This window comes from Symsagittifera roscoffensis, chromosome 5 (genome assembly GCF_963678635.1).
Source record: "Symsagittifera roscoffensis chromosome 5, txSymRosc1.1, whole genome shotgun sequence".
NCBI lineage: Eukaryota > Metazoa > Xenacoelomorpha > Acoela > Convolutidae > Symsagittifera > Symsagittifera roscoffensis.
The window spans coordinates 11,676,742-11,704,388 of NC_087066.1; the positions used below are offsets into that span (position 1 = coordinate 11,676,742).

At 35.1% G+C, this 27,647-nt stretch overlaps 1 protein-coding gene across 1 annotated transcript; it reads left to right on the plus strand.

The window, feature by feature from the left end:
• The first annotated feature begins 1,472 nt into the window (after positions 1-1,472).
• LOC134846328 (cystathionine beta-synthase-like) lies at positions 1,473-27,622 on the plus strand. Its single transcript, XM_063863634.1, has 5 exons — positions 1,473-1,890; positions 22,900-23,174; positions 25,017-25,185; positions 26,080-26,763; positions 26,927-27,622. Exons 1-5 carry the CDS (start codon positions 1,783-1,785, stop codon positions 27,365-27,367), a joined length of 1,677 nt encoding a protein of 558 aa, XP_063719704.1. The 5' UTR covers positions 1,473-1,782; the 3' UTR covers positions 27,368-27,622.
• Positions 27,623-27,647: the final 25 nt, after the last annotated feature.

Here is a 27,647-nt window from a genome sequence, read left to right on the forward strand (position 1 = left end):
ATTTTTTGTCAAAGCCTACTAAGTCTGGTGTTAAATTTTCATAATAACTGGAGGCACTTTTACAGTTTCTCAACTCCCTCGTAATTTTTAAAAATAAAGCTGTTCAAAAATTGTTCACACGGCATTTTGCATGTAAGAAAGGTTGTGAAATTTTGTTCACTTGTTCACGTTGACACGTTTTATTGAATTTTATTTTAAATTTCCGAAAAAATCAAGGGCGGGGGACTGCAAAAGAGCCCAACTGGATAATGTGAACAGAAGTTATACTTGCAAATTTTTGTTGGTGGGGCAAAGAAAAATAGCTGACAAGATTTAAGAGTTTGCATCAATCGGGGGAAAATTGAAAAATGAGCCAAACATTTTTTCATACTTTCAATAGATTTAAGGTGCTTCTTTTGGTACCGCGACAACTCGCAGCCTAAGACAAAATTTTTAATAACATAAGAACTTCAGTGTAAGGTTGCTTCGCTGCGACATCCGGATCTAAATTTTGTATAAAATCCTGGCCTTTGTTGGTAAACTCGCAACACGTTGACGCGACTGCGGCGGTGAGTATATTGCGAGTTGTTTTTTTATTGCGAGCTGTCTTTTATAGCAAATTGTCTTTAGTTGCGAGTTTTCGCGCGCAATTTTTAATAAACAAAGCGCATCACGAAACTCGTTTTTAGGTCTACTGGGAAGAAACCGTACAAAAATCGTTGGATCATAGCTTGCAGGGCATCTTTTGGCTGTTTTTCCTTTTTTTCCTCTACCTCGCATGACATCAATATACCTGGCATCAATTTTTATGGTGTAACGTGTGGTTTACCAGCTTAAGTATCCAGATCAAATATGTTTGTCATGGCCTAATTAGAAAGCATGTCATTTTTCATAAGATAGGAGTAATGCAAGCTATTGATTAATTTGTCAAAACTTGTAAGTGCGGGGGGGGGGGGGGGGGGGTGGAGAGAAAAGGAGCCCATCTAATGCTAAATGGTACGGGCTTCAAGAGGATTTTGACTAAGATCAAGACAAATTCAAATTTAAATGAACCCAATTTGACATCAGTTTATATTGATGCACACGTGCAATCTGCCAATTAAGTCATATGCAAAACTTGCTCAAAGCAAAAATTACTCGTATAGTCAACTCGTAAAAGATAACAATTAAATCTAATCAAGGTCAATTCATAAGGTTCAATGAAGTCATTTGCCCATCGACAGAAATAAATATTGTACATATACGATACGCCTCTTTGTTTATAATTGGACTTTTTGAGATATATGTTGGTACCCACAAACTCAACACTGTTACCATAGTATTTTCTTGATAAATCAAACCTGCTTTGGATGATTTTGGTGAGCAATTGTTTGCGCAACTCTGATAAAAGCATCATAGAGTAGACGATCATTCTTTATAAGAACTAAAATGATTCAAGAGTCGCAACATTATCTTATTATTTCATTGATCTTCTACCCCACACCTTTTGTACCAACATACCATCAGAAGCTACATTGACAAAACTACGCGCCGGCAATTTGGTATCAGCTGATTATTTTCATTAGCTTATGGTCAACAATCATCAAACATTTGAAGACCTAGTTGACGAATTAATGTGCTGCTGCTGCGTAATCGGTCGCATATTCATTTCTACAAGTTTTTGCCTGTTTAAATGACCTGTCCTCATTAAACACTTGTTTTCTGATACATATTAACACAAATTTGTGTAAAATTTTACTTCTAATTTCAAACTTACAACTTATAAATTTATAACTTATAAACTTATAACTTATAATCGAATTTATGACATCTGTGGTTGACCAAATGGGAGACTCATGTCCCCAATCCAGTCCCCGAAAGAAATCGTCTTCTTCAGCCCCTCTTTCGGACACCTCCGAACAGGACTCCAAGGTATACACTACTCAGTACCGGACTCTAAATTGATTTCTAATAGAGACGCCACCACACTCCTTGTCAGTCTACCGCCCTCACGCCCCTAGAGAAAATACAAGAAAAAAATTGCTTGAAAATTGTTCATATACGGCAATTTGCTTGTAAATTTTTTTTAAAAATTGGTTCAATTGCGCGCACTGACAATTTAAAACATCAGACAATAGCTCCCCCACCTGTCAGATTTTTTTCAAATTGTCCGATTGTAATGAAATTGACATGCAGACTAATTATCAAAGGGTGGAATAACTTGGAACCTGATCTAAACTATATTTTATGATTGGATAAATTAAATGTTTTACCAATGTAAAGTATTTAATATTAACCAATCACGATCCATCTAACTAACAACCCACTTATTTGTAAGTGCTGAAGTTACTTGTAATTTCAGCACCAGAGAGATTTGAATTTAACTTAGAAATTAGTTGGACTCTCCCGAGCACTTCAGCAGCCGCAATAAACCAGTATACCCTAGATCTATTGAGCCTAGCAGAGACTAGTTAAACAACCTGAGACTAGATAGTATAAGAGTAAGATTAGGATCGGTATTAGACTAAGAAGTTGCACGAATCTATCCGGCCGAAAATAAGATAGCGTGACGAGCAGACGGTGTACCCTATCCGAAATTACTCTATGAGTTAACCACATCGGTCCTAACTCATCTGGTGCGACCATAAGTCTCGAACAAGACCTTAATAGCTTAGAATTAACCAAAATAGATTAGAAATTAGACAAAACATTTACAAAATGTTATACGACAATAATTTAATCGAAATGTCTCTACGACTCAATAGATCAGAGCCAATATTCCGAACCATAACAGAACTACCCGGAATTGGAAGAAGACCTCGAACCAGAGACGACATACGACAAAGTAGAAATTTGCCATATAGCTATATGATAGTTAGGCAAAAACCAGAACAAACTTTTATATTTAGAATACTACTGGCAATGAATTTAGATTTTCATTTGCAAACATAAAACCTTGAAGTTAATCTTCAAAATCATTTCAGGCGCTAAACAAAATTATTAATATACAATAACGATTGATAAAAAGATCTAAGATCGTTTTCCTAAAATTCTGCAGTAATATACAAAATATGTTTGAAAAATATTTATTGAAAAATAAAAAATAAAAATTAGTAGCATGACAATAAATGGTTAGTAATCATAAATCATCCTGTTGTTCCAGCTCCATCACCTAAAACATAACAGCAATCATAAACCCACTAATATCATCAAAACACTAAATCTTTCCTTTACACACATTTAAAATTTTATTAAAACTTAAATTCACTTAATTTTAAAACCAGATCATCAAGGCTTATCCTTGGATCTTAAATCATTTTCTACTTAATTAAATTTCAAATTTGATCATCAAGGCTTATCCTTGGATCAAACAGAACAACTTTGTTCTCCCCCACCCACTTAATTAGTGTCTAACGACCTCAAACGTCGATTCACTACCCAACCCTTTCTAAAGACCCAAGACTAATAGAAATTTTTAAACAAAACTAATCATTCAAATTAGGATAAACAGTGAAGAACTTCGGTTATTCATCCTTCACTTGACCCCCCCCTCTTACCAGACCCAGGATAAATCTTAGACTTAGTAAGTTTAAAATAGTATCTAACGAACTACTCGCGTTCTAATTATACCTGAACCTTGTGGATCGATTTACTATTCTCCAACCCTTGAACACAATCACTACCCCTAAGTAAGATTAAGTAAGTTAACACCTTAACTTATACTAGCCACGAGAAAGTAAAAAATCATTCTTCGGAATCGATATACTTTTCTCTCCAACCCTGAACAAATAGACCCAGGTTAAGCTAACCAAAAAATCGTAAGAACTAACAGTTTAGGAAAATAGAAATCATTTAACAACCTTTTGCATCCGTCATCCTAAACCTTATGTCATTTAAAAACCTAGGAAATAAACAAACAATCGTTTTACACAATTGTGAAATAGATAACAAAAAATACGACCTTGTAATCACACCTCATACACAAACAGTTGGATACATTCGAACAAAACGACAAACACTAAAAAGAAAAATAATAACGAAACAAAGACAAATAACACGAAAAAGATTTTCAAAAAATCGAAACGCATTTTCAGAATCAGAAACCAACAGTTTAGACGAACTTTACAAACTAAAAGAATCAATAGATAAAGATTGCCCACTTCACGATCAATTATATTTTTCTGACTCAGAAACAACTTCAAATTCATCAAAAAGAGGAAAAAGAAGAATAAAAAAGCAGTATAAACACAAACCAGTACATTTATACAATTGGAATCAACCAATTCGACACATTGATAATTACATATTAACAGTCATCGAACGAAAAAATGAGCTCAACGCACACCCCAGGTGAAGAAACTCCAGATGATGATGAAATCTTTCCTTTTATAGTAGATGCAGATACTGATAGAGGACAACACATATTTTGTCAAAATTTACTCGTAAATTTATTTGAACCCGGAATCAGTCCATGTAAAACAGAGTTCCCCGATGTAAAAATCAAAAGACAAATCATAGATCACTATCTAAAAGATATATGCAACATAACACAACAGTATGGAATCTACTCCATAGAATTCACCTCACCAAACCATAATAATAGAAAATATACAATTCAAACAGACGACCTTGATTTAGAATTTTCAAAAGTTTTTTCAGAATATATAAAAAGCATTCAATATCATAACTCACAAAGAGCAAACTCCATATTCACCAATGAAGTTTTCGCAATAATATATAGTTATATTTCGATATTAGAAAACGAAAACCCAATAACAAATGTCTCACCGACAGAAACATCTAAACATTTGACAGTACGACATGAAATCACACTACTCTCTAGTTATTTAAACATCATTAAAGAAAATTTCACGAAAGACGACGTTTCACAACATACAAAACACGATCTACAAAAAATTTTGGCATGGTTCATAATAGATTATTTCACACACAATATTGATTTAATTGCACAAGCAAGAAAAAATTTTAGACCCCAAAACTCGAACGATGATACCGCTATCACAGAACAATCAGATTATGTTTGGGACCCCGAATGGTCTCATCCCGCATTTATAAGCTTCCCACAATCAATCTCAAGTCAAGCAATAAGTACGATATCTTACATAAGAGATTATGTAAAAGTAATACCATTAACCATTGATGCAACACCATTAAACTATAATACATTTTTGCCCGATACACAAAATAATAGTTTAAACTCTACAGTTATACACAATGAAAACCTCAATGGAACTAGGAATCTTACTCAACAAGATATCCAGACACCATCACACTTCATAAATGAAGAAATTGTACACACAACAACTACACAACAAAGTATTTCACCAATACGCCCAAATTTAACAACACCAAGAAATACAAATCCTTCACAAACACAGGTAACCTTACAATCAACCGTTAAACCTTCGGTTGCTCCTAAATATTCACATATGGATTACCAAACATACAGACCCATGACAATACCATCAAAAACACGCAAAACATTCACTAGAAACAACTTTACAGACCATAATTATAATTATACACATCCATCAAAAACATATAATCAACCACAAAGAAATTTTAACCAATATACAAGATCTCGAAATTGGGATAACCCAATGACCCAACCTAATTCAATAAATTTCCAAACAAATCCTCCACAGGATCACAGTGAAAATTACCCATTTTTTCAACAAAATAAAAATAAAAAACAGACATCTTACCAAATGGATTATTTATCCTCAGATGATGATTTCTTACAACCAGATATATTTGCACCAAATACTCAAGAATATCGTAGACAAGGAATACAGAGAACACGTACAAATCATAGAAATTTTTCTCCACAACCAATAGATGCACAACATCAACAACCAATTCAACAACAAAATCTAATTAATACACAATCTTTTCAACCAATTCAACAACAAAATCCAATGACTGCACACTCGTATCAACCATCACAAATGCAAAATGAAATACCACTCCCATATTATCTCCAACAACATGAAATAACAAGAAACCAACTTTCAAATTTTTCTCAAATGCCAAATGCAGCAGAATCATTACAAATGACAATGAATCCATACCTTATGGGTGGATCATCAATAACATCAAACAAACCTTTAATGGTTTTCACAGGAACAGACCCTGAATACTCTGTAGAAGATTATTTAAATGCAGTAACAGCAAACCTGATTTTAAATATTGGACCTGAACCAATTAATACGCCACTACATCAAAATTGGATACATCGACGCACAGCGTTAATACAAACAACATTAGATGGCGCAGCCCAAAAATGGTTTTCAGTACTACCTCTAGAAATAAAATCAAACTGGAAAAGATTTACACAAGAATTTTCAAAAATGTTTGACTCCGAAAGAAACAAACAACAACAAAGAGTTTTATGTAATGAAATTCGCAGATTACCAAACGAAACCATCAAGCAAATAGCAGTACGAATCGAAACACTAGTTCGAAAAGCATATTCATTAAATACACATGACTATAAAAACACAAAGATGACAGAAATCTTAATGATGACCTTAACACCACAATTAAGGAAAATAGCAATAAAAAAGAGAGCATCCCATCCTTCTTCAATTCGAGAATCCGATTTAGATTTTCGAAAACTAGTAGACAAATTAGAACAAGCAGAAATCACGATGAAACTAGAAGAAACGGAAAATCTGAAATTACAATACGTTAACAGAATTGAAACGACTCCCACTAATATTAATAATATACAGGAATCAGAGACAGACCTCGTTGAAAAAATCACTGAAATACTCAATATTTACGAAAAGAACCCGAACTTTAAAGGCAAACCATCTTTCAAAAAATGGTGTAATTATTGCCGACGATACGGACATAGTATTTCCGAATGTAGACAAAAACAGCAAGATAATCAAAATAAACCTCAAAAATATAAAGAACCAAATAAATCATTCTATCAATACATGAAAAAAGATCAAAATCTACCGAACAAAACAGTCTACAGCAACAACAGTTCAGGAAAACCACTCCCGAACAATACAAATTATACAAGAAATCAATCACCATATAACTCAAGTTATAGAGGAAGATCACCAGAACGAAGAAACACGTATAATTCATCACAAAATCACTACAATAGACCAAATAGTCGAAGTAACTACTCCAGATCACATTCAAATACACAACGATTTGTTTCTAGATCTAATTCCCAATCAAGAAATAACTACTATCCAAACAACCAATCACGAAATTCATCATACAATAGGAATAGAAACTACTCCTATAATCGAAATAGAAGTTATTCAAACAACCGAAACCAGAATTACCCGAACAATCGATCAAGGAATAACTCATATAATAGATCGAACTATAACAGACCAAACAATAATTACCAAAACAGATCGCGAAATAATTCACAAAATCGACACCCACATTATAATAATCGTTATAGAAATTATTCCCAATCACCACACCGGAATAATAATAACTATAATAATTCTAATAATCGCCACAGAAGTAGTACACCTAAACATCAAAGACAAATCAATCAAGTACAATCTAACCCAGAAACAACATCAGACCCTCCAGGTATTGATGACACAGTAACTGATACGTTACAACTCAATCAAATAAACTGTACATCATCAGATTCAGAAAGTGATACTGAAAACACTCTTTCTATCAATATGATAAAAGTCGAAAATGACTATGAATCTGTCATATATGAACAACCCTTTCCATCACACATATATGAAAATCAATCAGAATTTCTTCAAAATTATTACACTACACCCATAAATTCCACACCAACGACGCAAGAAACAAATGAGATTAACACTACAGATCAAACCAATAAAAATACCAAAACAAAATGCTTGAATACAAACCATATTTATCAAAATATACAAAAAGAACAACCCAAAGAAAAAATTTGGACAATACCATTTCTCTTAGAAAGCCCAAGAAATAAAGAATTTCAACCACCAGACCTTGAAATAGATTTTTTAATTGATTCAGGAGCAGAATCAAACATAATAAACATCCCCACATGGAATGAAATAAAAACTTTACACCCAAAGCTAACACCTCTTGAAACCTCCAGCAAACTAGCAACAGCACAAGGATCAACATTGATAAACTACGGAAAAATCCAATTATTTCTCCTCCCCACCAGAACAATGGAACAAAGCAAAATTTTAAATAAGCCATTTAAACAAATATTCCATATCACTGACATTAAATATAATATCATTGGAATACCATTTATTTCGAAGTATATACCAACAATTAACATACTAAATAGTAAAATATTAATCAAAGATAAATATACAAAAACAAAAGAAACATCCTTAACATTTTTTCAAAGATTAAATAAACAACCACCATTCTTTTCAAAATTCTACCCGATATTTAACCAACAAAGAAAACACCTAAAACCACTATCAGGAAATATCTATAATTTTTCAATCAAACAAGTTCACCAATATGATAAAGAACAAAACAAACAAAAATTTTATATGTCAGAATTTGAATTCAAACCTATTCACAAATTTTTCAAAATCACAATCTCATCCATAAAATATTTGAAAAATTCGAATTCCGATATCATTTCCTTACATGTCTATAACAACACACCTTACAAAGTAACATTACCTTTAGGACTTTTAGGATAATGCGAAACCAACGCTACAATATCACCAATACACGAAAAAGCCTATCGCGTAAATAATATACTCCAATTACTAGATATTTGCCAATCTACAATTCTTAATGAAGAATTATCTATAAATAATATAATAAGTAACGAAAACAGAAATACGGATTATTTCACAAAAACTCCATATTTCAAACCTACATTCAACATAAGTAACTACACAGAGGACCAACAGAAATTTTTAACAATGTTTAATTTCCAACATTCACAAATAACACAAGACGAATTCGAAAAGTTAGCCAAACAGCTAATTGAATATTCATCAGTCTATGCAACATCAAAATTCGATGTTGGAAAAATCAGTTCATCACTACATCTCCCGTTAAAACCAGACGCAGTTTTCAAAAAACAGAGAGCAAGTAAAGTACCAATTCACTTACATGATAAAGTGAACAGATTACTCGATATTTTAGAACAATACAACATTATATCACCAGTTAATAAAGAAGAACAACCAAAAGGCAACACATTTATCAACCCCGTTATCATTCTAGCTAAAGGAGAAACATTAAAAATCGTTCTCGACGCTAGATACCTCAATTCACTTATAGATGAATCAAAATGTAATTGGCCCATTGAACCAATACAAGTTATTTTAACAAAAATAAACGGCAAATACTTTACAACCGCCGATATGAATAGTGCATACAATCAAATGCCACTAGATGAACAATCACGACGTTTAATACAATTTGTTATCGGAAACCAACAATATGAATTCAACCGCTTATTCTATGGAATATCCATAGGACCAGCAGCATTTTCAGCTTTTATGAGCAAAATTTTTAGACCACTGATACTCAAGAAAAACGCAATCACCTATTTAGACGATGTTTTTATGCAATCACAAACAAAAGACGAGATGTTCAATGTTTTAGAAAAATATCACCAAATACTTCAGAACGAAAATCTGAAGGCCGCCCCCGATAAATCACACTTCTTTTTGACAAGAGTTAAATTCTTAGGACATAATATAGAAAGAAAAACAATCACTCCATTGAAATCACGCATTGACGCTATTCAAAAACTTCAACCACCAACAAATAAAAAGAAAATCCAAGAATTTCTTGGAATGTTAAACTTTTTAAGTAAATATGTTTATAAAATGCAATTATATCTACGACCATTTTATAACATCCTTAGACAACAAAATAATTTTGAATGGAACACAGAACATCAAACACGATTTGAAGAAGTAAAGAAACTTTTAACTGAACAAATTTCAAACACAATTCCAGATTCAAATCAACCATTTTATGCAATGTGCGATGCTTCGAACTTTGGCATCGGTGCAGCACTATTACAATCACATAATGGTACAAATAAAATGAACCTCATATCAGCAAATTCTCGATTATTCACTCAAGCAGAGCTACGACTCTCAACTCTAATGAGAGAATGTACAGCCATAATATATACACTGACAGAATATGAATTTCTGATACTTGGATCAAAACATCCAACAGTTCTATTCACAGACCATAAACCAATCATCTTTCTCTTTACACAAAAATCTAACCCAAACCACCGAGTTTACAGATTTCAACTAATTCTAAAGAAATTTCCAAACTTACATATAGTTTGGACTGCAGGAAAAAATCTTGCATTACCAGACACCTTAAGTCGAAATACACCACCTGAATTACTTACACGAAAAACAACAGTTGAAATACCCAAAAACATAAAATTATACCTTGCAGAAAACGAAACATCACCCCGATTGGAATGCAAATATGCAGTAAAAACTGATATTGAACAATCACAAATAAATAATTTACAACATTTCCCACTTTATTTAGATTGTCAAAATAATCATTATGAAGTTGATCTACTTGGAACATCAACTTTCAAACCAATCCCATATTCTCAATGGATAAAAAATAACACCCAACAAAAACGAACAAAACAACACCCGCCTAAGAAAGACCATTTTCCACTAATTGAAAAAGAAGATTTAACTGATAAAATAAATTTATCAGGACCACAAACAAATGATTCAAAATACACAATAAATCAAGTTTTTGATCTTCACGACCCACTTGATACAATACCCTTATCTAAATTAGAAATCGAAAACATTTTTCTCCCCCCAACAGAAATAATTACAATTTCAACACTGAAACAATATCAAAACCTTGACCCAGTAATTCGACAACTGAAATCATGGCACAAATATAAAACTAAACCTATCAAAGCAGATTCAACCATTCTAGGAAACAAAACACTCCTCCGATACTTTCGCAAATTTAACAACACAACAATTAACGAAAATACAGACCTTTTAGAGTATAACCTGAATGAATCTACAGTTCCATGTCTCCCTTTAAGTATGATTCTTATAGCTTTTAATATTTCACATACACAAAATATTAAAGGACACTCTGGATCAGAAAAAACATATTCAAATTTTATACAAAATTTTTACTTTCCAAATGCACCAATTTGGATAAAAGTACTATGCAATGACTGTATAGTATGTCAACTAAATAAACCTTACCCAAATCAAAAACAAATAGCACAAAAACAAGATTTTAAAGGACAAAGCTTGTACTTAAACCATCGTATCTCATTTGATACTAAGGGACCAATTTCACCCTCATCAGAAGGAAACTCCTACATTATGGTAATTGTTGACGCATTTACACATTATGTAGCAATTAACCCAGTACCACATTGTAACGCTTATTACGCTTACACAACACTCTATGAACACTGGATAGCAAAATTCGGACTACCAGAAATTTTAGTTACAGACAACGGTACAGAATTCATAAATAATGAAATTATCACACTATGTCATTTATATAACATTAAACACAAACCACGTACATCTCATGCACCTTGGACAAACGGCTTAGTCGAAGGTATGAACCGTTCATTACAAGAATATCTTAGATGTATCATCAACGGAAATGATACAAAATATACCGAATGGTCAGCAGATGTAAAATTATTTCCCTTAGCATATAATTCACAAATTACGACAACTTTAGGAATGTCACCATACGAAATGGTTTTTAACCAAAAGCCACGCAAACCAATAATGTTTACAGCAAATTCTCATAAAAACGCACAAGGTTATTGTCAACCAAATAAAGACTCAATTTGTTATAACCTACCTTTACATACACACGATGAAGATCATTTTCATCACCCACAAATTCTTAAACTAGCCTCCGGTACACACACCGAATGGATTCTAAATAGAGATAAAAAACACAATGAAATTTATCAAAAAATAACAAAAAAGTTATTACAAAGACAAAACATTAATGAACAAATCAATTCACGTTTTACACCAGCCTCCGAATTAAAAATTGGAACATTTGTTTTAATACCTAATTTTAATACTCAAAAAGGAATTTCTAAAAAATTACAACCCCTTCGAAAAGGACCATACCAAATAATTGCAAAACCCACTGATGTCACATATAAAATTACCGACTCAAACAAAAAAGAAATCGTTCAACATCGAAACAACCTATTACCTTATTACCCAAAAGAATACGCACTCCGCGAATTAACTCAATTATATTCTTTCACAGGATTAAAAATCATTCAAAATGAACCACATCTGAAAAACACAGAACAAAATGATACCCCCACCGAAAATCAAAACACAAAATCAATCGCCACCAAAAACAATACACAAAACCATAAAGAATCCCCAAAACAAAGAAAAAATAGAAAAATGACCGAACAAATAATACCTCAAGAACAAATCGACAAATCAGAAAATAGAAAAACAACAAGACTCCGAAATCAACCACGTAAAAACTATAAAATATTCATCCCCCAATCTAAAATTTTAAAGAAAGTAGAATTTCAAAAGTAATTTTAACATTATACTTCACAATCTTGAAAACCTCCGAAACATTTTCCATTTACATTTTTCAAAATAACATGCTGACAAGTACGTAATAATTCTAGTTCAAAATAGACCAATAGGATTCATCCAATCCGTCACTTTCTCTAACTCAAACTAAGACCAATTAGACGAATCATATAGAACTCCAGGCACATCTATGACTATAACTTTACGACCTCCAGGTCAAAAATAAGCAAACCACTCCAACTTGACAACTAAAATAAATATCACCATAATACCGTACCCCTCCCTTATCTAATAACCCAAAGATCAACAATATTTCCCCAACTCAGACCACGAATACCCCCAAAGCAAATTTGTTAACTTAGCCTAAAGTAACAAAATGAACATTTTAATTAGCCTAAAGTATAAAAATCTCACCATACCCCGGATCATTTGACAAACAAAAATAAAGAAAAAGACGACCTCCCAGTCACCATGAAAATTGCCCCCAACAATTTTTTACAAAACTCAACCCACTTGTCAAAAAACTAATAAATAATCCGACCACACTAGAAAATCGCCTCAAACAACAAAAAATATTCGACCAAGAGATCATTTCTTAAATGCTCTTCTCTCAATCAGTTACTCAAATACTCATAAATCTTAAACATTTTTTTACAATATTTGAAACCTTTATAATATTTCTTTTTGATATACTTGAATCTTTTCTAATAATCCTAATTATTTTTTGTAACATTTTTTTAATTTTCTACACTATACTCGAACTATTCCTCCAACTTTCCAAAACCCTTGATTACATCCACAGGTACGAGTCATATAACTTGTCTAAATGATACGAACAATTTTCAGTAGAACCGATATTTTTTTATTGTTTGTAATTTTTATAACATTTTTATCATCCCTCATTTTGACAATATGTAAATGTATAAAGAAAGCAATCTTCACATTTGCCCTAGCAACAATCCTTCTAATTCTTTTTTTGGAAGAATATTATAATAAACACAAAATTTCTCACTAAAGTAATAATTCAAAAAACTATCAAAAATTGCTACCCAACAGTCACAAAGTCAGTCTTCACCGACATCATCCCAAGATAACCAAACACCACCTTCAATTACTCAAAATCCTCAAACATCTACACGAATTTCTTTTCAAGACAATCCATACACTTTTGAAGAACGACATGCTCGTTTATCAGAACCACTAGAACCAGTTCAACGACAAGCACCTTTAAGCGAACCAACATATAACCTATACCCAACACTACCACAAGAACTAAATAGAATAAGAAATTCTAGTCAAAACCAAAATACAGTCGAAATAAATAGACAAATTATACATCCTCGACGAAACAGAAATCTTCAAACTCCCCGAGTTCATTTTGATATACCTCAATCCCCATCACAAAACACTCCAGAAAACCCCATTGGTATATTACCAGAAACCCCTACGCTTCTTTCACAACGTAGCACCTCAAGCCTACCATCAGATTACTTAGGTTCAACACCAACATCTGAGCAAATACGTGAAAATCCTTTCAACCCCACAAACCAAACATCACGATTTCCATATTGGACTACACATTCATTTACACAAGGTGAACCAAATTTAGTCAATGACCCCATAGATATTTCTACGGATACAACAACATCCTCATCACTACCAGAAACATTATCACTACCATCAACACCATCAATAAGCAAGATTTCACCACCACCTTTTAACTTAAATTTTCCAAATAATCTCGACGCCAGATATCGAGAACAATCATCAATAAATATTCCTTTAAGACTAGATTGGAATACATTTACAGCACCTCCACCACTATTTGGACAACATCAAGAAAGTAACCGCCTTCATAACTGGGCACTTAATAGATTACAATATCGCCAAGATATTCACAACGATATCCGTGATCACAATATTCAAATACTCCAACAAAACAGTTTACAATTAAAGTTTGAAATCACAGTTAAGTTAAATAATATTACCCAACATCCCTACCCATTAAATCCACCTAACATAACAGCTCAATCACTACCACCACCGTTTATAACTACTGAAGTAATATACAAATACGACAGATATACCAAAAACACAATTGGCTACATTACATTTTATAATCCATACTCAGGATTATCATACACATGTATATTCTAAAATTATTAATTTTTCTCCAACTCCTTTTTCTAGTAATCTCAAATCAAAACATAAACCCTTCCCCTCGTACAGGACCACAAGATTTATTAGTAACACATTACGATTGTGAAGAAAATGAACAAAAAACACTACATAAATATGCAATAAATCAAGTATCACAATGTGAAACAGAACCACAAGCTATAGAAACCACAGATGTAATAGCAACACTCTATTCAAAAGCCCGAGCAACAACAGTTACAGGTTATAAATTCACAGCAACATTTTCCGAAAAGAAAGTACATTGTTCACAAGTCTCGAACGGAAACAAAAACCGACTTGACCATGAATCATTCTATCAAAGTAATATAGAACGTCTTTTACATCTCAATCCCGACGATTGTAAAAATGAATTACTTAGACTAAACATCACACGAAATAAAAACTCCCAAAGAAAGTTAGTTAATTTTCAAGTTTTTCCAGACTCTGTACATCAATCACAACTTGAAAGACACCAAGGACATATAAAACTAGACGAAAAATACCCGTATAACGGCGCACACGGACGATTAACCTATGACCTACACGATAAACATTGGATACCACACATTGGTATAAATGACCCATCAAACTGCAAAGCAGACACAAAAAATAAAGGATACCAAGAAATAATGTTTTTCGATTGGAAAATACAACTCGAAAAAATACAACTAACACGAGATTTATCAGATAATACAATGATCTATCAAGGAATCCGATTACCTTGTAAAAATGATCAAGGTTATTGCGACCCTACAACGAGAACACAAGCAACCATTGTTTGGTTCCCCGAAGATACATGTACAACATTTCAAGTAGCAAAAATACACGCTCGTATGATAAAATTTCACGAAAAATATTTTATACAATCAATTCCATATGAACAAGTCCATCCATCACGAAAACTAAGTTCTAATTTTAGAAACATAGACAATATAGAAAATAAATTGACACGTTTTCAAATATATCAAGAAACAGAACTTGCATGTAAATACAGGAATCCACTTCACAGAACACAATACTCTGAAATATTAGTTGAATACGAAAAAGGATTCGACATGACCACTGGAAAAGTAAAAATCGACCCATATGCCACAGGTCATCCTCTAAACGAAGGAACATCCTATATACCAGTTAATTTTGAAAAAAGCAACGGACAACCTGGTGGACATCTAAAACCCCATGACACCAGAAGCACACGCTTACAAGAATTATCACTAATGAATACTACATATTTCGGTAATATCCACTATGATATTCATTTAGATATGAAACTAGATTATACAATTAGCCGAATTTTTCAAGAAATGTCACTCTCCGAATTAGAAACACTACACCACCTATGCGAATTAGAACGAACACAAATATTACAATCACTTGCACTAGCAGTATTAAAAATACCCTATGCAGGATACTTATTATCTGGAAATAGATCAAATTTTTTAGACTATGAAGGAAACATCTTATGGTTTTATACTTGTACTAAAAAAGTATCACCACTATACGTTTTTGAAGATAAACGATGTTATAAAAGAATCCCTATCTTTTATAAGAATAAAGTACATTTCGTGGATACACTTTCACGAAGAACCTATTTCTGGGATACCGCAGTCCCATGTGGATCAGAAAACAGCCACAATGTAGTACAACTAAACCCTGATGAAAATAAATATTATCTTCTCACTCCATATCCCACATTAATGCAATCACTCAAAAAATTTTCACCAGAAAGCATTCGCGCTATTGCTCGAAACCCAAATATAGACTTACAATCAATAGGAATCTATTCAAAATCAGATATTCAACATCACATTAGAACACAACAATTCCAAGAATTATTGACACAAATGGACACTATACAAAGACAATCAATAGACCAAAATTTACGCAAACTTGCAGAAACCGCAGGATTTGCCGATATCTACACGCAAGACTATAGCGGATATTTTAAAGACATTAAAGATTATATATATCTAAACGGTGAAAAATACCGTCCCCAAGATATATCACCAATTAACATTTTTAGCTTTGTTACACTCAAAAATGAGATCCTCGATTTTCTAGGATGGCCCTACTACATCTTAGAAAAATTGACTATTTTATACGCAATGTTTAACTTTATTGGATTTCTTTTCTCACTTTTAAAAGGAATCTACAACACATGTGCTATACACACACAAGTAAACAGACAAGCAAGCGTAGCACGCATACTCTTTGCAGGATTTTTTGGAATCTTTTCTACATCTATAAACAAAATTCTTTTAGACGCACAAATAAAAGAATATAACACAAAAATAGCAACACGACAAAATATATACGACGAAGAACATAACAATGTAGACATAACGCCAACGGCACCACAATTACCACCCCTACCAAATAACCATCCACTATCCCTAGTCCCACGAAATTTTCAAAATTTAGCCATCACACATAATCCAAATTTTCGACTCACCACATCACAAAGTCCCATCCAACATATAATAACACACCAATCACAAGATGATAATACTTATGAACAAATTATTGAACAACCCCATACCACCGCTTTTCAGTCTCAAAATAATCATTTTTTTAGCCCACGATGAGCCGCCAACTTGGATCACTACACCGATCAAATTCCCACCCAACCAATCTTACCTCTCCAATCCCAATAATACCACTTTTTGCTTTTCCGCCACCCGATTTTTCACCTAGTAATGTAACATCAGGCATGAATTCCGACACTAATTCACACATCTCAGTTTTATATTCCATCTCACAACTCAATAACCCGAATATTGAAACCCCCGATGAATTCGCCGACTCAGAACCATCCCCATCCAATAATTTTCATAACTCTTCTAATTTTTCTCAACCCCCTTTTCAACCCATATTATCCAATAACCCTGACCCAATCACTCCCACACCCTCTTATGCTTCCCAAGTTACCCCAACCTACTCCTCATACCATTCTGACCAATCATCTCATTCTCCAGACACCCCCCGAATCTCCCCAGAGCTAGATAATTTTATTACCCTTCAACAACAACCCTACCACCTTAATACCCCAACCATAAACCAAATCTCCTCCACAATAAATTCATCCAACCCCCCTACCCCTACACCCTCTTCAAATTATACTGAATCATTAGCACCATCATCCACATCAACTGAATCTTCACTCAACACTAATAGAGCTTACCGCACTTTTAAAAGAAAGTTCCCCAACCATCCTTTCCCAGCAAAACCAGGAACAGCCCGTGAATACATCAACCACCCCAAGCATACTAACACAAAAGAATTTTTAGCCATCACCTTACCCTCATTCCCACAATACACCTTAAACACCCCCCACGACACTAACGAAACACGCAACTTTGTAGATGAATACGTTTTAATGCCCACTCTCTCTTGGACCTCATATTATCATTTTACTAATCCTCTTTGCTTACCTTTATCTAACACTCACATCGATAAAGAGCGAAATACGGACATGCTATATCGACTCACTACACCACTAACCGCTAGACAATTTACCTACGTTGGATATAAAAAATCACTAAAAACACACACTGCACCTAGAGCTAACGAATATACACTCGAATACTATGATCACAACATCATCAGAGCTAACCAAGATCAATTCTTAGACGACGATCGCTTCGCTAATCCACAAATTACCGAGAAATTTTTCATCAAGACACCATATATATTTACACTAAACATCTTCGACCGAAAGTTTGATCACATTATTTCAGAAGCACTAACAGACACACAAGCATACGAAAGTTTTAAAGAACGCTTCCAAATATTTTCACTAACCTTTCATTTCCTTGCACCACACGAAAGAGATTTACACTGCTCACACGATATTATGTTGCGCACTAAACAAACCCACACATATAGTTATTACCGCTTCATCCAAAATCACTTTGACCTACACACACCCTCTAGACAACCACACCATCGTTTTCAATTCATTAATTCCAAATACACTTCACCATTTTTCCTAAATTTCACATATTGTATTAAAGACACTAACCTCCATGGTATTCTTCGTAATTATGACCCCATAACCCAAATGTACATCTTCTGTCCCATCACCAAGACCTTCAACGCCGAAGAATCCCGACCCTTCCTTATCCCGCACGAGTTTGTACAACCCATAGAAATCCCAATTTTAGAATTCATCCACAACACTAAATTCAATCACAAATTATATAATCTAATCCAAAACACACCTTATGAGTTTGCAGTTGGCACTGAAGAACTAACCACTATCAAGGCACTCCAATTGCTTTGGCCACTGCTTCAGACTAAAAATATCATCCGCATCTTAGCTAAACTACTAACAACTTCAGAACTAATTCACGACATCTTCCCCCACGGTTTTTTCCCCGACGACTAAACAGGTAAGTATGAATTAAATGAATATTACTAACTAATTAAAATATTAAAAACTCACCATACTTTATTCATGTTTTCTTTAGATTTTTAGCCTTCATCCGACGATCACCTACAAAAACCACAAAAGACAAATAAAAATCGCAAATTTCATCAAACAGATTTCAAAAATTCTATTAATCTCTTACACTTATAAATTTATAAATTTAATACCAATGCAATAAATTCATTTCTAAAATTTTCCCCACAAGCAGTAAATCTAATTATAATGAAAATTTGTAACTTAAAATTCCCCCATAACTAGCAGTAAATTTCCAAATTCTATGCAGTAAATTAATAAAATGCAATTGCAGTACTAACCTTTTGATATTTTCATTCATTCGCACAGAAATTCTATCCACACTCGCACAGCTCGCCCACGAAGAATTGTTTAAAATAATGAATTTCAGTTTCAAGTTTTCACACTGAACAACTCTAACATATAATAACATGTTTCAAACCTTCCTTTAACCCGGTTGGAAAGGAATCATATACTAAACAAAACTAACCAACGCAGCTTACTAAATACCACAAATCATAGAATAACAGCATGACTAAGAAAAGGAAACCAACGGTACCCAAACCGGATTAACCCAGTTTAAAACTGGATAATTTATTCTTTTGAAGACTATTATAAAGTCTAAGAAAGAAATAATAAAACACAAAAAAGTCGAAAGACAAACCCATACCACAAACAATTTGATTTTTGGAAAAAGGACATAACCAACAAGACATAAGAAAAACCACAACAAACCCAACATAAAACGTTGTCACATAACAGGACCTCTCACAAAAACCGCATGAAATCATACTCCCACTCCTGGCCTAACCCACCAGGAAGGACGTCCTGAGCATGCTCTATAGCCGGCCTAACCCACCGTGCTACATCCACGCTTTGTGACCACACCTCTATTTTTAATAAGAGCTACTCAAGTGTGAAGTAGCTCTTATTATTAAAAAATATTAAACTAATAAATGTTTTATAAAATGTAAATTACATTATGCAATACATAGATCAGAATACAACACCAAGGACGAACATCAAAAGACAAAACGACCCCACCACACTCGAGAGAGAATGACCAACTACAATCAATATGCCGCTCACAATCACAACTCAAAGGATTTAGAGTACGACTTGACCTCGCAGAAAAGGACTTCATTGAACTAGACCAATGACCACCTCGATGACCCAAGTGTACGTACAGATCCGAGTAACCAGGCATCCCCTCCACGCACAATCTCCACGCCATTCCCAAGCTAGATCAGACACAAAAGAAGTTCTCCCCGAAGAACAGGAAAACCTGACATAGCCAACCATTCTGAAATCAGAATTGATTTTGTTGCAGAGATTCAGTCGTTGTCACAAGAAGAACACAACGTCTTATGTCCCTAACTCCAGCTTCCTGAAACTTCTTTAACAAAGAAGAAGCGGAAGAAAATTATGATGTTCACCAAATACCAACGTCCATCATCCATCCTTGAATTACAGAAGAACTGTTCTAAAAAACTCTGTAAAACCCGGATGGGTGGAACCTGATCTAAACTATATTTTATGATTGGATAAATTAAATGTTTTACCAATGTAAAGTATTTAATATTAACCAATCACGATCCATCTAACTAACAACCCACTTATTTGTAAGTGCTGAAGTTACTTGTAATTTCAGCACCAGAGAGATTTGAATTTAACTTAGAAATTAGTTGGACTCTCCCGAGCACTTCAGCAGCCGCAATAAACCAGTATACCCTAGATCTATTGAGCCTAGCAGAGACTAGTTAAACAACCTGAGACTAGATAGTATAAGAGTAAGATTAGGATCGGTATTAGACTAAGAAGTTGCACGAATCTATCCGGCCGAAAATAAGATAGCGTGACGAGCAGACGGTGTACCCTATCCGAAATTACTCTATGAGTTAACCACATCGGTCCTAACTCAAACTCGATAAGCGCCCTCTTCTCTGGTTTTGCTATTCAGTTTAGATTAACTTGAATTTCTTATACCACGCGATGTAAAATAAATTTTATTATCAACGTGCGCGAGAAAGAGCAAATTTTGCACTTCTGTTGCACTTCGAAATTTAAATGCGGGTGCTCTGAAATTCAAATGTGGAGAATAGAAAAGAGCAGAAAACTTAAACTCCTTCTGGGTTTAATGCCATGTTTCGTTGATATATTCTGAACCGAGCCACCTCGCGTCGATTGAAAAGGAGACGGGTCTGATCTAGAACTTAATAACGGGCTAAACAAACAAAATGAAGGCGGCGTTTTGGTGGTAAACAAATAAATATTCCATTACTTGCTTGCCCACAAATCAAACGAAAATAAGACTAACTGCTGAATGAACAGTGATTCAATATTCGGCTAATAATTTTCTTCTAATTGGGCGCCTCCTAATTGGGTACCTTGCTTTGTTTGCTTTACCTTATCTCATGATTGTCTAATAATTTCATTATGATGCCAGGCTCGGGTACTTTGATGGTGTTTTGGATTCCGCATACACTGTCCCTGGAATCCGCATAATTTGCGTTCGATTTCGCAACATTTCGAAAAATCTTTGAATCCAAAAATTTGATGGAATCGAAGGAAAAATGTTTATGCACTAGTTGGTAAAATTGAAATTTGCTAGCAAGCAAAAATTTGGAATCCACTGACAATGTGGATTTTGGAGACATATGCTAAGACACCCTTTGTTTTGGATTCCTTACACAAATGTATTTTGCAGTTGGAGTAAACTGAAGCGAAATGTCACTGGATTCCACTGTTTGTCAGTGGATTCCGCGATTAACTTTTGTTCCGACCTTCGTAACGAAAATAACGGAATATTTGTGCTCGGGTGGGTTTTTCAGACAATGTTTAACTTTTTAACTAGTCATTTTGACGGAATTTTTTATATCATTCAAAAGGTGTTTGTTGTTTTGCTGAGCTTAAATTTGGAAGGATACTTCACCTGTGACCATTTTTTCTTTAACGAATGCGCTTTTGGCCATTTTGGGACAATTAACGCACGATATATTTCGCGCTATTAACGCGTAAGCGTAGATTTAATCAGTCTTAGAAATCGTTCCCAATTGGTTCAAGGAGGCTGATTTTTCATAATTCATTTGTTAACTGGAGCGAAATCTTTTACTTTGTACTTCAAATGGCGCACTGGGAGATGATTTTTACAAAGATCTCAAACTTTTAGAAAAAATTCAGTTTTTTTATTCGTTACTTTAAATTGTTTCATGTTATTACTGCTCTACAGACAGACTTTAAAAGGCAATCGGAACCTTCAGGGTTTCCCCCTGATAGAAGCAGTCTTGTTTTTTTTTGTCAGTGGATCACCGTTCATTGACTGGAAAGTCTCATTGTCAATCACGGGTCTAGGAAAGCAAGCCGACGGGACTTAAGTTCATAATAAGTTTATAATAAGTGTTCTCCATAACAATGCACCATCGGATAGTTAGATCAGCCGGAAATTGAAAATTATATTTTATACTCATGAAAAACCACTTAAACATGTTTTAACTTTTAATATTCCTCAAGATCAAATAGAGACTCAAAAATATGAAAAGTCAATATGAAAAGTCACTAAAAAACTAAGAAATTCTTCATAACAGTTTTCAAATTAATCATGTTTCATGACTTTTTGGCAAATAGTTCGGCTTGAAGTCCCTAATTTTATGATTCGGCTCAAAATTCGGTCAACTTGGTGTCCGGCAAACCGCACACATCGTTATGCCTATTTAATGCTTTTTAAAAACAATAATGAAATAGTGAAACTATTTATATTAAATTTCCTTTTAGGTTAAAGAAATCTGGAGCGATTCATCGATTGAATGGAAAGCACCCGATCGACCGAGTCGCTGTACTTGGCATTTGGGAGTAAACCCCAAGGACTCCCCCCACAATCACATTCCGGTTTCGAAGCCAGAGCAACTGAAGACAGTGCAGACATCCACGGATCTGATTGGGCTGACTCCGATGGTTCGTCTGAACAATATTGAGAAGTCGGAGAAGTTGGATGTCGAGTTGTGGGCCAAGTGTGAATATATGAATGCCGGGGGTAGTATCAAAGACAGGTAAATTATAACTTAATGTTCAATCTTCGTCTATATAGACTTTGTGACTCTCTTCTCGTTTCCTACTAGAGAAATTTTCGCTCTAATTTTTTTGCACTTTTTAAGAGTCCGGAACGTAGTGAAGAATCTTTTTTAAGTCTTAGTGATTTTTTGTTCGTTTTTTTTTCAGGAAAAAGTCTTAAAATTTGTTCACGCTCAAATGTACTTTTTTGTGGTTTGACTTTTTTTTCAAGTTTATTTCATTTCCTTAGTTAAAAGGAAGGCAAACTTTACTATCGAACAGCAAAAGTGTAAAGGTCACGAAAAAAAGGATCAACTTCTAATTTCGCTTCCTTGCGTTCTTGACTACTTTACAACTGTCTGTTCCCTAGTCGAGATTTTTCACCCAATTTGAAGCAAGATTTGAGCGGTTTGAGCGGTTTTTATAGACAATTACGCTCAAAATCTTGCTTCAAAATGAGCGGTTTGAGCGGTTTTTGAACGGTTTATCTGAAAAAACCGCTCAAATCTTGCGCGGTTTGTGAGCGGTTTTTTTATATAAACTGCTCAAAACCGTTCAAATCTTGCTCGGTTTTTGAGCGGTTTTTTTAGTTAAACCGTTCAAAAACCGCTCAAACCGCTCATTTTCAAGCAAGATTTTCAGCGCAATCGTCCAAAAAAACCGCTCAAACCGCTCAAATCTTGCTTCAAATTAGGTGAAAAATATAGACTCGGGTTGTCTTTTTTGCAGATTATATGACGTTTAAAACTTCATAAAAAACTAAAAACGTCATTAATCTATATGAGATGGTGTGTATAAAAGTAGAAATTTACTACACTTTTATTCAAATTTATGAAGATGAGTGATATAGGAAATCATACAAAGAGGAAAAATTACCAACTGAAAAGTTTAGTCTCATATTTTGTTCAGTGTAACCGTGAATAAATTATTTTCGTGGTCACTGAAAATCATTTGAGAAGAATGCGGAACTACTTTTTCGGACAACAAACTCTTTTACGTCTTCTTCCACTCATCTACCGCAGAGTTCGGGACTAGCACTGCAGCGATGGTAAAATATTCACTATTCAAGAATGGTCCACGTGCTCCCTCTTTATAATGCCATCAAGATCCCTTGTAATCAGAGATCCAGTTTGTTTTCTGACATGTTGTTTTCATGCTGTTCTGAAGTGCTGTATAGTCCTGCGATTTGCTTTTCAGTTCAGACTCAATGTTCCCGACTTCTTTAACAATGTGATCTAACAAACTTTTTAGCAAAGTCCCACGTGAAGTGCTCGAGATTCGCTCTATATGCAGATCGATTTGCAACCATCAAGTGGTCTTCCAAACTATCCGCCTGGGTCTTCAAGATTTCGATCAAATATGATTCCAACTTTAAATTGCAGATAGTATTTCAACTGCATCTTAGCGTCACATTACCTTTCCAGGCCTTTTTGTTGGTTTTCTTTATAAGACCGCTCAAAAACCTCTTAAAAACCGCTCAAAACTTGCTTGAAAAACCGTTCAAAAATCACCGCAAGAAATGAGCGGTTTTTGAGCGGTATTTTAAGCAAGATTTGAGCGGTTTGAGCGGTTTTTCCAAAAAAAACGCCCAAATAGCTCAAACCGCTCAAATCTTGCTGGGAAACCCCTCAAACCGCTCATATCTTGAGCGGTTTTTGAGCGGGATCTCGACCCGGGTTGGCTATATGCTTTTTACTGAAAATTAAGCAATTCAGCGCATATTCTTTTATCTCGCTGCTTATTCTTTTTACTGAAAGAATAAGTGTTACTGTGCGAAGCTCAAGCTGCAATAGAAACCCTAAAAGTTCATTTAGCAGAAACCAAACAGACTTTGACTTTAGGATTGCGAAGCGGATGGTGGATGACGCTGAGAAGGCGGGTGTTCTCAAAGAAGGATCCACCATCATAGAGCCTACTTCTGGCAACACTGGCATTGGACTGGCACTAGTGGCTGCTGTGAAGGGATACAGGTGCATCATCGTCATGCCGGAGAAAATGAGCAACGAAAAGGTAGGCATGGATCTTTTTTGAAGAACGCGGACTTTTTCACGTGTACCTAACTTTTGGAGTTTTTAGCTGGCTGAATAGTTTTGCATATGGAGCTGTAATAAAAACGTTTCGAATTTGGCTTGGTGTTCTAAATTGGGGATAATACGAAGCCTTCGATATACAAACGGTGTATATGGAAGACATAGTTATAGCACATAGTTATATATAATATAGACAGATAAATGGTTTTAGTCTCTTTTTCTTTGCCCCCACCTCGCACGAGCATCAACTTCGTGGTGTAACGAGTAGTTTTACAAGGTTGACGACCAAATATGTTTTTAGTGGCTTAGTTATTCCGCATGTCAATTTTCATAGCAATCGGATACCGCGAACAATAATTTTACTTGTAAAAACTTGCAAGTGGGAGGGGAGGAGGAAAAAGAGGCCGGTGTTAAAGAATCTAACACTGTGGCTCAATGCTAAAAAAACTTTGATGGGAGTCTTCTTTCAAAGACACAAGGGGCGTATCTAGGTTTTTTCGGACGGGGAAGGGGCTGATTAGTCAAAAGACCTTTTTGGTCAAACTTTTTGGGCACTTTTTAGGTACATTTAGGCAATTTTTGGACAGTTTTGACCAAACACTCGTGTTTTTTCGACGCGCGCTCTTTGCTCTCCCTCAATATAATATTATATTGATAAGTTGGCGCCAAATGCTTCTTTAGAACATTTTTAGGGTCAGCCAGCCAAAAACGGAGGTCTTACAGGGGACCTTTTGGGCAGTCAGGGGGTCGAAGCCCTGAGATGGGGGTGGGGAGGGGGGGGGGGGTAAATTAACCTTTCCAATCCGCTACTGAAAGGCAGCGCTATGAACAAAAAAAGTAAAAAGAGGTCATAACACGACGATTTTTTGCTCAGGTGAATATTCTCCGCGCCTTGGGAGCTGAAATTGTCCGGACCCCGACATCTGCCCGGTACGACAGTCCCGAATCTCACATCAGCGTCGCCCAAAAACTATGCCAGCAGATTGAAAATTCAGTCATTTTAGACCAGTACACAAACGCTTCCAACCCTCTTGCTCACTATGACGAAACGGGCGAGGAGATCTTGATCCAAATGGATCACAAAATCGACGCAATCGTACTCAGTCCAGGAACCGGAGGAACTGTAACCGGAATAGGTCGGAAACTCAAAGAGAAAATACCTGAAATCAAAGTAGTTTGCGGCGACCCTTATGGTTCGATTTTGGCGCCAGCAGAAATGAATTCGGGCGGGAAAAATGAAGAAGGGTTCTACGAGGTCGAGGGAATTGGGTATGATTTTGTTCCGACTGTGCTGGATCAAAGTGTGGTCGATGTGTGGTATAAAACAGCAGATCCGGAGTCGTTTGAATGTGGTCGGAAACTTATGCGTCAGGAAGGGTTGCTAGTTGGAGGTAGTTCTGGGACTATTTTGTCAGTGGCGCTCCAGCAGGCGAGGAAGATGCCGAAGGGATCTCGACTCGCGATGGTGTTTCCTGACTCCATCAGAAACTACATGACCAAGTATCTCTCAGATGACTGGATGATTGAAAGGAGTTTCATGGAAGATCCTCTCGAACAGGTATGAATGTAAACCTATTTGTATAACAATGGCAAACGAACCTTCTTTTCTTTTTGCTATACTGGTTTTGTACTGCCATCGAAATTGTCTAAAATGCGCCAAAAACCGCTTTCCGAACCATTAAAACAATTGCAACAGGATTTGATGGTTTTTGTTTGTCCAGACCGAGAAATGGTGGCGCAAAAAGTTGGTGAGCGACCTTCCAGCTGTCATCCCAGAGACGGTCGGACCCACAGTCCCATGCCAGACAGTGCTGACTCGGATGCGAGACCTGGGAGTAGACCAGATCCCGATAGTCCAGTCGGACGGAAACATCGTCGGCGTCGCTACTCTCGGAAACATCATGGCCAAGGTCATAGCCGGTGTCACTCAGGAATCAAGTCCGGTATCCGAAGTTATCTATCGCCAGTTCTGCAAGGTGTCTCAAAGTTGTACTTTGGGAAAGATATCCAAAATTTTGGAATCGCACTCTTTTGCACTGGTGGTGAATAGTCAGAAGTGCTGGAATGACGACAATTCATTCAAGACGAAAGAGATGATAGTTTCGATTGTGACCAGAATTGACCTGATGAATTACATTGTGAGCAATCAGTTCAACCAATAAATTATTTTTAAAAGTAAGTTAAAAGCGCTGGAATTAAAAACTTTTGACAGTAAAATCAATGGTAGATTCGTTACAAGAGACGCTTTGTGTTATTATTTGAATAGTATATTTTGCAATTAAACAATTTTGCAGCAGTTTGATGATCATTTGTAGAAAATAGCTATTAGATTTATGTAAAAGCAAATCAAGATAATTTACAATTTATTTGGTTCCATAACGGTGCCGGCATAAACTTGGACAGAAAGCTAATTAATATTCCATCATTGCGGTTTTTCTATTA